General features: G+C 36.3%; 2 protein-coding genes across 4 annotated transcripts; both read left to right on the top strand.

Annotated features, from left to right (window-relative positions):
* Positions 1-546: 546 nt before the first annotated feature.
* LOC115245866 lies at positions 547-19,016 on the top strand. 3 transcript variants are annotated; one of them, XM_029824358.1, is made up of 3 exons: positions 547-893; positions 1,881-2,054; positions 17,699-19,016. In XM_029824358.1, exon 3 carries the CDS (start codon positions 17,814-17,816, stop codon positions 18,885-18,887), a length of 1,074 nt encoding a protein of 357 aa, XP_029680218.1. In that variant the 5' UTR covers positions 547-893; positions 1,881-2,054; positions 17,699-17,813; the 3' UTR covers positions 18,888-19,016. The 3 variants fall into 3 exon arrangements, with proteins under 3 accessions (XP_029680218.1, XP_029680219.1, XP_029680220.1); XM_029824359.1 differs by having other exon boundaries at positions 547-2,054; XM_029824360.1 differs by lacking the exons at positions 547-893; positions 1,881-2,054 and adding an exon at positions 6,210-6,684.
* Positions 13,681-14,268, top strand: LOC115245867. The gene has a single exon (XM_029824361.1). The coding sequence runs from the start codon at positions 13,681-13,683 to the stop codon at positions 14,266-14,268; it is 588 nt and encodes a 195-aa protein (XP_029680221.1).
* Positions 19,017-19,104: the final 88 nt, after the last annotated feature.

Genomic DNA, 19,104 nt, shown 5'->3' with positions numbered 1-19,104 from the left:
AAGATCTTACAATACAGATTATTTTAAATAATCTGTATTGTAAGATCTTGTTGGAAATAACGATCCTAGAGTGCTTTCTGTAGTTTGTTTTGTTGCATTTGGTTGGCATTACTGGCGTCTATACGTTCACATTTTTGTTTTCCTTACGTTGACGCAAGTGTGCTTTTACTTTGCGCCCGTTCGTCTCCTCGACACAAGTCACGCGAGCCGTTAATATAACCCTATAAACGCGTGAAATTATTTAATATTCTAGGCGTATTCTAAGAATATTAAAAAAGTTTCAATTAAGACTTTATATAATTAAATATAAATATATTACAGCAGGTTTAACAATCTTAGATCAATCATTGGGTGAAGCATCTATGAATGAAGATACAAGAGAAACTGCAGTTAATGAGAGTATAAGTCAAACTGCAATGAGTGAAAATATAAATGAAAATACAGTGAACAGTACGTAATTTAACATTTTCTAAAATTCATAAATATTCTACCAATCATATTGGCTACTACCCTATAAGCGCGTGATATTATTTAATATTTTAGACGTATTCTAAGAATATTAAATATATATTTAATATTCTTAGAATACGCTTAGGATATTAAATAAATATCACGCGCTTATAGGGAACTTCCTTTTTCTTTTTATATGTATATATCAAACACAGTGAAACCAGTATAAATTGATACAAACTAAATTGTGTTGCGTTATCGCCATCCGCATCGTATATCTCCATCATGATATGGGCCCAGAATTCGTTTCGGCACTGCACGTTGCGTAAAGGAAAAGTGAACAAATTCTAATCAAGATGGCCGCAGCACATGGGAATCAGAGTATCGAAAAACTAACTGAAGAAAACTATGAATCATGGAAGATTTAAATGAGAAGCGTACTGGTATGTAACGATTTATGGGGTTACGTGAATGGTGCCACGATAATGACTGATGAAAATACAGCGGCCTGGACAGTAAAAAATTAGAAGGCGCTGGCATTAATAGTGTTGAGCATGTCGCGTGGACAATTAAATCACGTAAAAAGAGCCGAGACATCGAAGGCCGCGTGGGAGGAACTCAAGCGCATTCACGAATCGAAGGGATCGATTAGAAAAGCCACGTTTTATAAACAATTATATCGAATGAGAAAAGACTTGGGAATTACCATGAACGCGTACATAAATAATTTTACTAACAAAGCCGAACAGTTGATCGAGACGGGAATCAAAATACCGGATTATCTTTTGTCGATAATGTTATTATTTTCATTACCCGACGATTTCGAAAACTTTAGCATAGCGATAGAGTCTCGCGACGAAATTTCGAATATGAATAGCTTGAAGGCCAAACACTGGAAAAGGAAACGCGCCAAGACAAACGAGCGGGAAGAAAGGATTCGGGAAAAGGACAGAATAACAACGCATTATTTTCTTGCGTACATGTTTGTGACAAACAAAGACATATAAATTTAGCAGATAAATCTATGAAACAAAATCGAAAACAATTTATCGGAAAGTGTTTCAATTGCGGTAAAATCGGACATAAAAGTACCGACTGTCGCGTAAAAATGAAACACGGTGAAACGAATAGCAAAAATTATACTATGACCGCTATAGTATGTAATACTAAAGTTTCGAAATTTAGCGATTGGTTTCTTGAAAGCGGCGCGACGCGTCACATGCGTAACGACTATCGAAAATTTACAATGTTAAACGATACAGAACGATCGAAAGTGTTTACAGTAGCGGGACATTGTTTAGATTCGTCAAGTATGGGCGAAATTAATTTGGAAGTGAAAAATCGTGGTTCAAAAAACACTGTAAAGCTAAAAAATACAATGTTAATTCCCGCGCTATAAAATAATCTAATATGAGTTTCTATGATCACAGACAATAGATACACCTTGGTATTTGACAAAAATAGCGCAACGATAAAACGCAGAGACGGATCCACAGCTTTAATAGCAACGAAGAGGAATCAACTCTACACAGTAAACAAAATGAAAAATCACGCGACGGTGTTTGTAAAATTAACGACGATAAATTGACTCGTTGGCATCAAAGGTATGGACATTTAAATATTGCAGATCTGAAAAATTTAAAAATAAGAGAGATGGTTAAAGGCGTTGAATTTACAACAAAAACTGATAAATTTTGATGTGAGATCTGTAATCAAAGTAAGCTACATATCCAACCGTTTGAGCTGTCAAAAAACAGAGAGACTGAGGTGCTGAATTTGGTACATTCTGATATTTGCGGTCCGATGAATATTGAATCATTAGGAGGATCGAGATATTTCGTTACATTATTATAACTTTTATCGCAAAGCAAATGAATGAATTAAACAATTTTTAAATATAATAAATTTTATTATTTATAATTTTATTTTATAATTTTATTATTTAAGCAATTAATAATAATTTGTCTCTTAAAATAATAAAAATAAATGACACAATAATTCGCTTTAATGCAGACTAAAAAAAAATGTCCTAAGGTTAATAACCTATATAACCTTAAAATTATTGAGATCGCAAAAGTAAAAATTATATTTATCTATGATATATGTTCGTATATTTTTTATGTGAATATTTTTTGCTTTCTCTAATTTTCTATTTTGCTGTAGATATGAACTTTAAAATATTTGATAAAAATATTTATGTATATTTGCAGTATGTATATTTTTATGTAAATATGAATTTTAACTCCTATTTTATGTATATTTGCAGTATGTATATTTTTATGTAAATATGAATTTTAACTCCTATTTTATGTATATTTGCAGTATGTATATTTTTATGTAAATATGAATTTTAACTCCTATTTTATGTATATTTGCAGTATGTATATTTTTATGTAAATATGAATTTTAACTCCTATTTTATGTATATTTGCAGTATGTATATTTTTATGTAAATATGAATTTTAACTCCTATTTTATGTATATTTGCAGTATGTATATTTTTATGTAAATATGAATTTTAACTCCTATTTTATGTATATTTGCAGTATGTATATTTTTATGTAAATATGAATTTTAACTCCTATTTTATGTATATTTGCAGTATGTATATTTTTATGTAAATATGAATTTTAACTCCTATTTTATGTATATTTGCAGTATGTATATTTTTATGTAAATATGAATTTTAACTCCTATTTTATGTATATTTGCAGTATGTATATTTTTATGTAAATATGAATTTTAACTCCTATTTTATGTATATTTGCAGTATGTATATTTTTATGTAAATATGAATTTTAACTCCTATTTTATTTTTACAGACATTTAACAAAGGAAAACAATAATGGACAAAATTCAATAAATTATTAGTGGTAATAAAAGCGGCGCGTAAAGCTGAACCATTTTTATATATTTCTCTAATATAAAAAAAAATATATTTTTATTTCGTGAACATATTAAGTGCAATAATATGTTATGTGCAATGTTATGTTATTTATAACGTTAACATAAGTACAAATAAAGACATTTAATTACAATGTATCGTCAATAATTACACATTTATATACCCAAAAATAAATATATATACATCATTGCAAATTCATTACATTGCAATGTTGCTATAATATTTTGATGCAATATTCCTAAAAGCGGACATTTTATCATTGCTGCAATTCCACAGCAATGATGCAGCAACATTTTGCAGTAAATTTGCAAAGTTGCAATATTGCGGTGAAACATTGCTACAATATGTATGCAATCTTTGTGTGCTGTATGGGATGGTTAAAGGCGTTGAATTTACAACAAAAACTGATAAATTTTGATGTGAGATCTGTAATCAAAGTAAGCTACATATCCAACCGTTTGAGCTGTCAAAAAACAGAGAGACTGAGGTGCTGAATTTGGTACATTCTGATATTTGCGGTCCGATGAATATTGAATCATTAGGAGGATCGAGATATTTCGTTACATTATTATAACTTTTATCGCAAAGCAAATGAATGAATTAAACAATTTTTAAATATAATAAATTTTATTATTTATAATTTTATTTTATAATTTTATTATTTAAGCAATTAATAATAATTTGTCTCTTAAAATAATAAAAATAAATGACACAATAATTCGCTTTAATGCAGACTAAAAAAAAAAGTTTCAACAAATAAAGGTGCGAACCCATGCAGCGGAATAGCGTAACACGGAACGAGAGTGGAATCACGAGCGTTCCACAGTTTCGTTCTGTTTTCAGTAGTTTCTACCGGAATAGGTTTCACAGATTTCGTAATGTACATACACATCTATACATATACACATGGTAGTAAAAGCTAACTTCAAAATTTTTCTTTATCTCTCAAAAATGAGTAATAACTTGTAATAATTAATAATTTATCTCTGTTTCTGTACTGACCACGTTGCTCTACGCTGCCAAATTAACAAAGTATATGTGTACATACATACAGTTCCGTCATTTTCGTTACGTGGATTTCAAGTCCCTACATCCCCATGGAGTGGAATGAGCGCAAACAGAACGAGCAGAATGTCTCTAAAATGACTTTTAAATACTGTTTTTATCGGTCATTTTTTATTATTGTGTACATAAATATTGAAATGAATGCGTTCTTATTGGAAATATTGATTAAAAATGTTAAATAAGTTAAATATGTTTTAACGCGTTTTTAACTCTTTTGAAATAATGACTCGTGATTGGTTGCGCATTGGTCCGCGGTGCACTTATTATGCTCCATGGGGATGTAAGGACTTGGAATCTACGTTGCGAAAACTGCGGAACGCTCGTGATTGGTTCCACTCTCGTTCCGTATTACGCTATTCCGCTGCATGGGTTCGCACCTTTAGGCCGGATTCACACCTTGGCAGAACTTAAATCACATATACGTATTTGCACATGCGTATATCCCTATACATAATATCTAGTAAAAACCCCTAGTAAAGATTAGTTCTGTGCCTTACGTCATTCCCCTAGAATTCACTAGTTCAGTCCTAGCTCTCGGCGTCCCTGGGGTATAGCAGATGGAAGCAGGTTGCCCTATAAAAAATAGAGAGCTATCCTTTTCTTACTAACTAAGATATAGTAAGAAAAGAGCATTGTCAAGACGTAATCTAATTTTTTTTTTTTAATTTTGGTCACGGCGGTGGGATTGCCAAAAGGACTGACAAGGATTTTCCTGAATGAAAAGAAGTTTTCGAAAATTAATCCTTTTCTTCTATTTAAAGAAAATATTCTTAACTTGAAAGCAAACGATGAATAGAATTCAAAAATCACCTAAGTTGTTGCCAAAGAGCGTAGCAACAAACAATTGTTGCTGACGAAGACTGTTGCAACAGTTATAATTGTCGCTATCGAAAGGCAACAAACTAGATTGAATTCTTTTTACATCTAAGTTGTCACCCACGAGCGTAGCAGCAAACAATTGTCGCTGACGAGAAGCGTTGCAACAGTTGTAATTGGCGCTACCGGAAGGCGACAAACTAGGTTGAATTCTTTTTATATTTCAATTCTTTCTACAAATGTCGGAAAGGGCCGGACGTCTAGTTCAAATTAAAAAGATTAACTTCCAGATCAAAGAAGCATTACTTTCCTCCGAAGACCCCCTTCCTCTTTTCACAAAATTACAAAACCTAATTAATAATTCAGATAAACCTAAACCTGACGAGGCTAAAACCACTAATTACAAACTAATACCAATTGAATTTGAATATAAGTACTCTGATTATAGAACAATTAAACGCACAGATCCTCGTCGCAAAATCTACCAAATTCGCGAGTTATTTGGTCTAGAATAAATTAACCAAATACATAAATAAGATTCAAATTTTGAAAGATATTCTCTAACAAATGCAAAACAATATTACGTAGTATATTAACTAATTAATTATGCCCAATACACAATCACAGTGTTCTAACGCTCCTTCCGAGACTAATGGAAATTTAACACACTCCGAATTGGAAATAAAAAGAAAAAAACGCTCAAAGAAAGCGCCAAGCTATTACAAGCCAAACAAGATGAATTAAAGGTTTTACAACACAAAATCGAACGAAACAGGAACGCTAATACTGGTAATAATCCATAGGAGTCAATAATAAGGAATTTATATGAACATATCTCTGTTTTAAGCTCCCTACTCGAACGGATAGATCAATTAAATCAACGTATTGATCTTCCGAGACTAATGGAAATTTAACACACTCCGAATTGGAAATCCTTAATCAAAAATTAGATGAAAAGAAAAAAACGCTCAAAGAACGCGCCAAGCTATTACAAGCCAAACAAGAAGAATTAAAGGTTTTACAACACAAAATCGAACGAAACAGGAACGCTAATACTGGTAATAATCCATACGAGTCAATAATAAAGAATTTATATGAACAAATCTCTGTTTTAAGCTCCCTACTCGAACGGATAGATCAATTAAATCAACGTATTCATAATATTCAACTCTCTAATTTACCCCCTAATCAACAAACAAATTATCGTACTGACCCTCCTTCTACACAAAATTCTCCTCGCAGATCTAGTCCCTCAGATACAACCTCCACGATCCACTTTAAAGATGCAGTTGATTCTATTCCTAAATATGACGAACATAAAATTTCTGTCTTTTGCTTTAGCAAAATGTGTGAACGAGCCCTCGAGTTAATTCCATGTTACCAGAAATATCACTTGGTACAATTAATAATCAATAAATTACAGGGTCATGCTTATGCTGCTATAGAAGGTAAGAAATACAACACTGTTTTTGAATTAACAAGAAAATTAAAAAGAATTTTCGGTGCTAACAAATCCGTAGATCAGTATTGCGGTGAATTAGCAAATATCTACACAAAACCTAACAAAAATATTTTTGATTATATAGAAAGAATAAAGGAATTACGCAGAGCTATAATTGACGAAGAAACTAATGTCGGTAGATACATAGATAAAACCACGAAAAATAGCATTGAATGTAGCGTAACTACAAGTTTTATTAATGGCCTTCCTTCCGCTCTTTTAATCTTACACATTCAATAAAGCTTTAATGCCCGCAATACAACTTTCAAAAAAATTTTAGAAGCAGAAAACGCGTGAACCGCGCAACTTTATAAATCCCATATCCCTCTTCGCGCTGACTTTTCAAATAAATCGCGACCCCCTTTATAAAACCACTTATTCCGGGAATACATGGACACCCTATGGATATATGTATATATATATATATATTGCGTTAACGTATCGGTCGAAAACGTTTATTTCAGAGAAGTCATTGTCACAAACATTAAGGGCAAAGCTTATTTACCTATTTTTAACACTACCTTTGTACGCTTAAAGGATCCATGAACCCAGACAATGTCGTTGAAGCCCGAGGGAATGAGACGACCGATGATATTTTGTCAAAATACAAAACTCCAATTTTCTATATTAATGAAGAAAATAATTTTAAATATCACTGCAGCTTTAGGGCTCCCAGTGATCAATAAAATCTACTGAATTCTTAAAATAATTATATCGCCAAGGCCTTAGGGACCTTAGCAATCTCTAATAATTTTAATCTTTCTAATCCTTTATATTTTGAAGGAACTAATAAATAATCATATCGCCACGGCTTTAGGGATCTTAGTGATCTCTAATAATTTTAATTTTTTTTGTCTCTGTTAATTTTCCTGACAAGGAAATTTTTTGCGATCGCACATCTGCCGTCATGCAGCTTTTATGATTAGAATATTCAACTCTGAGGAGTTACGGCCACCGCACAAGCTTTTTTGTAATGCATTACGTTACGTTAAGTACTGATTCTAAACTTATACTCGTACGTAATCTTAAACTTCAGTCAACGCACAGAGAAAATCGTAACGTAACAAAAGCATACTACGTTACGATTTTGTTTTGCTGGAAAATTGCTGGAGGCGTTGCCTTTAGCATAGGAGATGTTAGAACCTTAGGTGTTGGTAAAGGCTTTTGTTTATAGAATTAGGTTTTGCCCAATGGAGAGTTGTTGCAATTGAGTAAGAGTCATGTCTTTTATTATCTACTTGAGTTTATCTTAACGTAGATATCGCGTAATGGAAATCTGTCAGGCGAGCACACGTGGTATCATTTTTACCGTCCGTTTCGTTTTTCATTTGGATTCTTAGTACCGAATTTGTTTATTACGAGAGCTGTCAAGCATAGCTCAGATTCGTAAGAGAATTTGTCACCCAAGCTTCTAGTGGTTAATATTTACTGATTAATTTGCTTATCTTCTTAGATCAGATATGCTCTAGTTTCCTTTTTGTGTCATATATCCTCTCAATTTTTGTTTTTGTAAAGTTTGTCTCGCCTTTCAGTTTCCATTTGTTTATTTCTAGACGTAGTGCGCTCTTAAGATACCGCTGATCTCTATTCACGATGAAAGAAAAGAATCGTGGAGTCCACTGGATGTAACATAAGCAAGATGGAAAAAAATGTTTTATACAAAAGTTGTATGATTCAGAGGAGTTCTCGAGATAAGCTACAAGAATATGCAATAAAAAAGAAGGTTTCTATTAAAGAAAACAAAGTTGACTTTCAATTGACCCTCAAGGTCAAGTTCAAGATCAAGTTCAAGGTCGCCAAAATATGTGCCCCTATTTGTCCTACAAATTTGATATTGGATGTCTTCCCCTATCTCTAATCGTTTTCGAGAAAAACATGGTGGACTTTTTATCAGACTCACCCTGTATAACAATTTTAGAGAATTGTTTTAATGAATTTTAATAAAAAGAATTTTTAAACATCAATTAAAATATTACACATTTATTTAATTTTACTTTTATGAAGTTCTAAAAATAGAAAAATGGAAAAGTAGAAAAATAGAAATTTAATAAAAAATGCATGAAAATCAAATAGTCGCCAATTTTCACTATGATATTCGTAATCAGCGCATCAAGATACGTAAGAATACTGAGTTTCAAAAAAATCGGGGGTAAGTACTTTTCGGAACTTTATCCATGAATGTATAAGTGAGAGTACTTACGGTACATATCCGAGTTGTACATATAATCTCTGTTTTTCGTTTTCACATCTTTATTGGAAATAGTTCTATCTTTATATCATTTGAAACTATCGTTTCTTATGATTTCAGTTAAAGCTATAACAAATTTTGAATAATAAACTACGAGAATAAATAAGATATAAAAAGATATGTAATTTTTAACTTGAAAAACATTTTTTAGAAGAAATTATTGCTTACAATTTTCATTATAGTATTATCCACAAATATTTTTTTTCATAGTGTTATACGTAGTGTGATGCTGGATGAGGACACTGGTATAGCACTATTAACTCTGATTTGTGTATCGCGGTGCCAAAGCACTTAATAAGACTATATCGAAGCTGGAGAAGTGATCAATTCAGAATCCCTTGAGCTCTAGGTTTCCCTTATTCCCGAGATCTGATTAGAAAAGTCTTACTTTCTGTCGTTGTTGAATGTGACGTCACAGAAGTTTCGTCATTATTGATTTAGTTGTATTTGTCAGATATTTCGTACGAATTTTTATTATCTTTTCGGTATCAGTTTTTTATTCCGCTGGAGAATTCTACTGCGAGGTATCTACTGGTTTTTATTTATTTTTAGGCGACCGGCGCGGTTTCGTCACCGGTCTCTCGCGTCTTTCTCACGGTTACTCGTAGATATAGATATTGATAAGTGACTAAATGTTTAAGGAATGTGTGACGCAAGATGCTCTATTTACCGAACGACTCATTTCTATCACCGATCGCTTATCATTGCCGCAACTTCGCGGAAGGGAGGAATCGCCAGGACGTAACATATGTATATATTAATATTTTTACAATTTTTTAACGGACAAATGTCATGTGATTGTGACATTTACTCAATAAACAAGTGGAAATTAACAATAAGGTATCCAATAAAAAATTATATAAATATTGGTATGTAATACTATGCGATTGGTATCTAATGCTATACCTCCCTTTTCGAAACGGTGAGTGTGGATTGAGACATGTTTATTATCTCTCTGTCTTGTTTGCCGATTTTCTGCCGCTTCTCGCCCCTCGGGGCCTTTCTTTTTTAGAGCTGCATTGTCAAGGGCTACTTTGCTTGACCTTTGGGTATACGTGCTGCATCAGCTCTGATTAATCTGGCGCTTTTTCTGGATTTTCTTCTTGGATTTTTCTCTGTGATTTTGCCGAGTTTGACGTGACGGTTTTTGACGTGACCCGGGCTTGTTTACAAAGCATCTGTTTACGGTTGTGCGATGGATGCCGGCGTGGGCGCCGGTGGGCAGAATAACAATGGCGTAGGCAGGAGGGAGCTCACGAGGCAGTCTTCTAGCGCATCCTTATTGAATTTTTCAGGTATGTCCGAGAGAACTAACATTGATGTGATAAATTCCTCGAGGGTAAATGCGCTTAGGGCCACGGTGCAACGACACAGTGACGCTGTGTCCAGACAGCTATTAACTAGCTAGGAAACATTGGACAAGAGGGCAGCGATTGAGTCTGCATTTCGGGCATCCAGGGATGCATTCATGGAGGTATCGGCGGTTTTAATAAATCTAATTGATGAACGCTCGTCATCATCGTCCGGAAATCTTTTGGCGGGTGACATCAAGAGAGTTGTGACGGATGCGCTAAATGATATCAGTGCTCGAGGCGTGGCTGCTGTGAAAGGTGACGTCCGTCGTGCGGAGACTAAAGAAGCGAGAGGAAGATCTTACGCTTCCGTTACCGGTTCTTCAAGATCTGAAGTCCGGGTATCTAGAGATCTGACGGTGGAGCTGTCCAACACCACTAGCTTTCTGGTTGTGCCGAAGGACGATATGAAGGACAGATTTACTTCGTTTCAAGCTACTAAAGAGACTTTGTGCAATGTGTCCAAACCAGCTGACTGTGGACTAAAGGTCAAATACTTACACATGCGCGAGACAGCGGAGTTAGGATCGAGGCTTTTTCTTCCGATATCGCGGAAATGAAGGCAGACCCTGGTCTTGCCAAAACTGGACTTACGATATGTGAGAATGTTAAATCAAATCCGAGGCTCATTGTACACGGAGTGCCGGCAGAGCCGTCTGTTGAGGAGATCAAGGATGAGCTTGTGGCTCAGAACCTGAGTCTGGACTTTGCAAGCGATCTGAAGACTGTTTTTATTTTTACACCTAAGCAGAATAGGCGCACCACCAGCTGCGTTTTGGAAGTCTCTCCCGTTGTACGCAAGGATCTATTCAAATGCGGACGGATCTATCTGCGCTATGTGACTTGCTCTTTCTCGGACCATGTAAGAATCATGCAGTGCTATAGATGCCTCTCATTCGGACACATTGCTAAGGACTGCAAAAGCGAGCCTTTTTGTGGACACTGTGCTGGTTCTCACGAGATGAAGGATTGCAAATACAGAGATCTACCACCGAAATGCTGTAATTGTGTGCGTTATCACGGATCTCTTAGCGACTTGGCTCACTCGGCCTTGGATGCGGTGAAATGCCCGATACTGGGCCGAAAAATTAAGGACAAGATAACTAATACTAACTATGAATAACATGACAAAAGATCTTGAGGATCTGAAGATCTGCCATGTTAACTGGCAGTCCCTTTTCGCGGATTTCGATGAGTTTCGTCACTTCTGCAATGCTGACTACCACGTCATCTGCATGTCGGAGACGTGGCTTCGACCTGGAATCACGGACGCAATGGTAAAGCTGCCAGGGTATTCGCTCTTCAGATGATACAGAGTCGGTAGATCGGGAGGTGGAATGGCTTTCTATACATCGGACTTTCTTCGTGTCTCTATCCTGGGTAGACCTGACGGGTCTCTCACTGCCAAACCTGAATTCATAATAGCCGAAATCTCTTTTGACGATATGTCCAAGCTCTTGGTGGCAGTGGTATACCGTCCACCAAATACTGGCTATCTGAATGAGTTTTTTCAGCGATTTTTGGAATTCCAAGTAGATTACAAGCATTCGCTGATTTTCGGCAATTTCAATGCTGACATGAACCAAACTACCTTCGATAGTCAGCAGTTGAGTGCCTTCATCTCTGCATCGAACCTATATCTCGTACCGTTTTCGTCCACACACCACCTGAGAAATTCCAGCACTTTTTTGGATCTGTGCATCATTGATGATGTGGATAAGCTCATGGGTCATGGCCAACATGCGTTCTTGTCAGCACGATCTTATTTATATCAAATACGGGATCAAACTGCAGCGGCGTCGGGCTAGGTGTGTTGACTGCAGAGACTGACGTGGTTTTGATGCAACTGCCTTTCAGTCTGACATAAGTGGCATTGACTGGACTGACCTATTGGTCACGGATAATATGGACAAAAAGATCGAAGTCTTCAACGCTAAATTGCTTGAAATATTCAATTTGCATATACCGCTTAAGCGACGGCACTTCAAGAACTTGCCGTCACCATGGTTGACAGTGGATATCCGTGCTGCCATGCGCAGAAGAGATATGGCCAGAAGAGCTTAGCGGAGGCATAAAACTGACTATTACTACAACCAGTACAAACTTCTGCGCAATGAGACACAGAATGTTGTACGATCTGCCAAGAGCGCCTTCTACATTGACGCCTTCAATCGTGCGGGCAGTGCAAGCGAGGTTTGGAACAGACTAAGGCATCAAGGACTCGTCAAGGCCAGGAGTACCCCTCAGCACCTCTCGCATACTGTTGAGGAACTCAATGAATTTTTTGGACACTGTGGGCGGCATTTGAATCTGGTAATTCTCTCGAGGACATACTCACGGACGACTTCAATGACAAAGATCTTCATTGGAAATATGTTGCGCCGTCAACTATTGCGAGGGTAATTGCTAGAGCTAGGTCTAATGCAGTTGGCATGGATGGCATTTTGTTAAGATTATTGAGGCTCTCGATGAACAGTACACTGCCTATTATGGAGCATTTATTCAACTTCTCCCTGACATATGGAGTCTTTCCGGAACAATGGAAATCGGCTCTTATCTGTCTGATTCCTAAGATCAGGAATCGGACATCAGTACAGCATTATCGGCCGATCTCAATCCTTCCTGCTTTGTCGAAGGTGCTTGAGCGTATGGTCTGTGACCAGATCCGGGAGTATCTTGAGGATTCTGGCCTTTATGATCCGTGTCAGTCAGCATATAGAAACAACAACTCAACGCAGACATGTTTGATTCGGATGCTGGACGAAGTTAGGTACGCAGCGGACCGAAGGATGGTTACCGTGTCGGTTTTCCTTGACTTCTCGAAGGCTTTCGACAGGGTGGATCACTTCCTTGTAATTAATAAATTGAATAGTTTGAATTTCTCGGATGGTATAGTATGGTATAGATGGATGCATTCTTATCTAACGGAGCGGACTCAGGCTGTCAGGGACGGGGCGGAGGGCGTGGTTTCGTCCCTGTCTCGTGTTGGGGCTGGAGTGCGTCAGGGCTCGGTTTTGGGCCCTTTACTGTTCACATTATATCTGTCGGACTTTGGGCGTGTGCTCAAGCACTGTAAATATAATTTTTACGCCGACGACCTCCAAGCCTACATCCACTGTGCTCCTAGGGACCTGCCTGATGCTATCCGGATGGTAAATGAGGACATTAATGCCATCCTTGTCTGGTCGACTACCAACAGGCTTATTTTGAACTCTGAGAAGACGCAGGAAATAGTCATGGGAACGTTGCGATACGTCAGGACTATCGATATGACTACTCTTCCTGAAATAAAAGTGGACAAGTACAATACTCAACATCTATTAAGTACCTCGGAGTGACGATCATGAACACTCTGTCATGGGAGAGGCAGGTCACCATGACGAACAAGATTCACTCGATACTGTATCAGCTAAAGCTTTGCAAGCACCTGTTACCGGAAACTTTTAGATCCAAGCTTGTAACCACGCTAATCTACCCACACGTTGACTATTGCTGTGCAGCTTACATGGACATGACGGCTGAGCATAACCTAAAACTCCATAGAGCCATAAACTACTGTATCAGATTTATTTTTAACGTGAAGGCTGACATGCATATTACGCCCTACTACAAGAGGCTCAGGTGGCTCAAGATTGATTTAAGGAGAACTTACTTCGTTGGATGCCTACTGTTCAGGATACTTCGGACAGGACAGCCTGGCTTTTTGCACTCCAATTTTAATCAAAGGGTATTAACATCAGACCGAGCAACGAGGGTTTCGAATAACACTCTAATTCAGCCACAATGTAGGACTGAGCTGTTCAAACGTTCTTTTAGAGTAACCTCGGTTAGGTTGTGGAATGGTCTCCCCCTGTCAATCAAGAACGCGAAGACTTTAAATGATTTTAAGCAGAGACTCTATACGCATTCGCTCGTCTGTTATCTGATATAAGGTCACGATCCTTGCTGTCCTTGACACTCTGGTATCTCTCTCTGGCATACCTTTTTCATTTTTCATTTTTTATTTTTCATTTTTCATTCTTCATTCTTCATTTTTCATTTTTTATCCTTCATTTTTCATTTCTCATTTTTCTCATCTTCTCTCTCTCTCTCTCTCTCTCCCCTCTATTTTTCTGTACTTGTTTATCTAACTGGGGACGCGTGCGTGTGTATGTTTAAATCTCTGTACATCTCTATATATTTCTATATTCTGTATTTCTACAGGGTGGGGCATTTATATTGAGACACCTAAATATCTAAAAAATAAAGCAAGATAGAAAGAAATGTTTCAGACAAAAGTTGTTCGGTTCTAAGGGGGTCATAAGATGGTGCCATTAGTTCGACGTTGAAGAGTCACATGAAGGGCACGTAAAGATCATTTTGAATTTCTTAAATAGAATACCCTATATATTTTTGCATATTCTGGTAGCTTACTTCCAGAGCTTTTCAAAACACTATAATAAAGTATTTTTTTATTAAGTACTTTTTGAGTTATTTTATATCTTAGTCTGACATATTTTGATATAAAAAATAAAATATCTAAAACTAAATATTTTATGAGATATTTTATTTTTTATATCAAAATATGTCAGATTAAGATATAAAGTAACTCAAAAAGTATTTAATAAAAAAATACTTTATTATAGTGTTTTGAAAAGCTCTCGAAGTAAGCTACCAGAATATGCAAAAATATATAGGGTGTTCCATTTAAGAAATTCAAAATGATCTTTACGTGACCTTCATGTGACTCTTCAACGTCAAACTAATGGCACCATCTTATGACCCCCTTAGAACCAAATAACTTTTGTCTGAAACATTTCTTTCTATCTTGCTTTATTTTTTAGATATTTAGGTGTCTCAATATAAATGCCCCACCCTGTATATATATATATCTAGTTTCTCAATATTTATTCCAATATCACAATAATTTATATATTATTCATGTGAGTTTGTAGATATTATATACTGAAAAGAGAGAGAATGACTCTTATGCATTTTATTTCAAACAAAATTTTTTTACACGATTTTATTAAAAATGAAACTGATTTTCAGCAATGGAAAATTTATAATATCTAAATTTAACAAAATTAATGACATAAAACATTGCTTTATAAGATATAATCAGAAATGCATAAGTCATCCCTTTACTTTAAATGTAACTAATCTTGAAAGAAATGAAATCTCTGAAAAATAAGAAAGCAATCCTTTACTCATCTTCATATTTAAACTAAAAATTGTCTATTGTATATACATATATAGTAACAATAGTAGTAGTTTTAATAGTAGTTAGTGCCAGAGGCGGTTTATTTGTGAGCTGGCTGCTTTTAAAAATATTTTACACCAGATATGGTTTGCATGTGCGTTCTGGTTATTAAATAAATATAATCCAGAGGCGATTTTTTTGTGTGCTGGTTATTACAAAAAATATTATCCAGAGGCCATTTATTCGTGAGCTGGTTGAGAAATATTTCACATCAGATGCGGTTTGCATGTGCGCTCTGATTATTATGAAATATTTAAGAGGCATTTATCTTGTCAAAACGTTATCTATTGTATCATACTATTACGTCCAGACTCGAGGAAGGATGAGTCAGTGGAAGGGTGCAACCACTATCTTTATGATCCCGAAGTCAAACGTCTCAAGGCGTTAGAATCGAGTCGAACGAACTTGACGGTCCGAAAATCAGGTAAACGACCGTTCGGATCGTTATTACTCTGCTTTTCGGAAGTTCGCTCGGCGGACCCTTTTTTGGTAAGAGAACTTAATCTCTGTTACGCGGGATGGGACCAAGTGCGATCTTCGGACTGGGAATGAGAGGAGGTTAATAATGATTTGATTTAAATTAAAATACAAATTTATTCATAATAAATTAAATTATGTTGGTATACATAAATTTATTATATCGAAATGATAAGAACAATAATTATTTTAATATGTGTGTGTGTGTGTGTTTGTTTGTTCGCGGATCTTACAATCGTACGGAGGACACCAGTCAGAATGATGAGGCAAGATTCTATTGTTAATATTGAATTTCTGACTGGTTATTATAAAAATATCTGTTAGAAAAGAAAAAAACAATTTGTGTGAGTGAGAGTGTGTAGGAATACTAGGAGTTTAATTTCATAATTCTAGGATTGGTATGATAACTTGTCATCGAGATCAGAAAGTTCATTACAGAACTCTTCCAGTGCTCTCTCGAATTCGTCGGATTCGAGAGGGGAAAGGAGAGGGTGGAGATTGATAGGAGGATTCGGCCTCCAAATCAGGGAGTTCGTTGCAGAAATCCTGCAATGCCTTCTCGAACTTGTCTAATTCGGCAGGGTGAGAAGGAGGGGGTGAATTATCAAGGATGATCGTTGACAACAAGGAGAACGATCGGGGGGAAAGCGGCGGTTCGGGAGAAGGTGGTTCCGAAGAATATATCGAAGAGTAACTAGGGAAGTAGTGATAGGGGGAAAGAGGAAGAATTGTATGTCCAATGGGTGTTTCAATGTCTTACGAGTTCTCTTTTTATAATCCTCTTGTGGGGGTGTATTCTAATTTTAAGAGTGGGGATCTTCCAAAAACCTCAACGAATTGAAATTATGCAAAAGTAGGGATTCTTTAAGATTTTAACGAATTAGAATCGTGCCAGTGTCCTCATTCGGCAGGGGGTGTCTCCTATTTTCATATTTTTACACGTGCTGATCGTCGGTTGGCAAGTTCGATATCAATTCAAAAGTTCCTTAAACATTAGCTTTTCAGGGGGATCCTCGCGCACATGATCTGGTTAGAAAAGAGTCTTACTTCCTTATAATTATTTTTGTCGACGTTGATGCAGCTGTGTTTATTAAATATTTCGTCAAGGAGATTTTATCGTTATTGGTCCAGTTGTACTTGTCAGTTAGAAAATTATTATCAGTATTAATGCAGCTGCGTTTATTAAACGTTTCATTAAAAGTTCTTGTTATCTCCTTGTTCTTTCGCCGGAAAATTCTACTGCAAAGGGTAGCTATTATTTTTTATTTATCTCGAGGAGACCGGCATGGTTTCCATCACCGATTTCCTTGCGTTTTTCCCATAGATGGTCGTGGATGTAGTTAATAATAAATGACAGTGTTTAAAAGAGACGTATGGCGCAAGATGCTTTGTTTATTAAACGATCCATTCTTATCACCAACTGACGATTGTTACCGCAACGTCACGGAAGGAAGGAATTGTGGAGCCGCTAGGACGTAACAATACAATACTTAATTTTTAGTACCAATTACATAAAGAAAAGACTGCACTTATTTTTCAGAGATTTTATTTTTTTAAGATTAAATAAAATGATAAAATAAATGACATCTTATTTTTGTGGCAATATTTTACAAAATATTAATCCATTTATTTTTCTTTGCAGGCGACAATTATTGAAGTTGGTAAAGACCCAAGAGGCAAATGACTCCAGAAGCACTAAGGATACCAGCAACGAATCCATCGATTTTCAGAAATCGGTGGGATCACTCCCCAAAACGATGGATTCGAAAGTTAGTACCCAAATAACGCAGTGCCTGGAGTCTACTTTAAATACAGGTATGTGTTATCAAAATGTCGAACTTTGCGAAGATAACAATAATTATGTTATCGAAAATGGCCTTCTGGATACAAATCGTATCCAGGAAAGCATGCCTGAAGGCCATCGCGTTGTCGATATATCTTTTCTGTGGAATGAAATTCACAGAACATTTGCTAACCATGCGCAAGAAATAGAATGCCAATTTAAAGATTGGAAACTCGTAAATTCTCGTCGGCGTGGGTTAATGACGCAGTTGTTCTTCAAGTGCCAAATGTGCAATTATGAAGCCAACATCTGGTCAAAACCTACAGAGCCGGAAACATTGGACATTAATACGGCCGCTATAGCAGGAACTGTTACAGTGGGAATTGGTTATGCCCAGCTGGAAGAGCTATGTGCAGCCATGAATGTTCATTGTATGTCCGAGCCAACTTATATCAAATATAGAAACAATTTAGTCGATGATTTTGAAAAAACAGCCATGGAAAATATAAAAATGGCTGGCGAAGTTGAAAAGCAACTCGCTCTTGAGAAAAACAAAGTTATAAATGGTATTCCGTATAACTCCGTATATAACAGTTATAGCAAATGTTGGATGAAGAAATTGTACGGCAACGCCTGCGACTCTCTTTTCGGTATTGGAGCCATAATTGGTTACCGCACGGGAAAGATTCTCTTCGTCGGTGTCCGCAATAAATTTTGTACGCTATGTGATGTGGCAGAGCAAAAAGGTATTCAACCGAAAGATCACAAATGCTACAAAAATTTTGATCGGAACACAAGCTCTACAAGCATGGAGAGCGATGTCATCGCGGAAGGTTTTAAATGTAGCCTCGAAATGCATGGTCTGATTTATAAAACGGTTGTTGCCGATGGTGTCAGTAGCGTTTATCAGGCCATTGTTGATAACAGACCATACTGTGACTATATAGTGACAGTAAAAAAAATAGAATGCACCAATCATTTGCTTCGCAATTTATGCAAAAGGCTAAAAGCTGTGGCTGAGATGACTCAGCCAAAAATGCATAGATAGCGTGGCTTTGTAGAGGTACGAAATGTTGTACAAAACAACATTTTAAAAATACGGAAGGAAGTAAAGGTAGCAGAAGTTACCGCTGATCTACAACTGCCTGGGGAGGCCTCAACTCTTGCATCTTTCAGCACAGATCTTATCCAACCGCCTATTACAGTCTTGGAAGCTGGGCGAGCCTCGCCCGTTACTGTGATAAAGAGATGATGCAACTCTTTCC

The sequence above is a fragment of the Formica exsecta genome, unplaced genomic scaffold (assembly GCF_003651465.1).
Source record: "Formica exsecta isolate Colony F162 unplaced genomic scaffold, ASM365146v1 scaffold133, whole genome shotgun sequence".
Taxonomy (NCBI): Eukaryota; Metazoa; Arthropoda; class Insecta; order Hymenoptera; family Formicidae; genus Formica; species Formica exsecta.
This window is presented reverse-complemented; position numbering and strand designations above follow the sequence as displayed.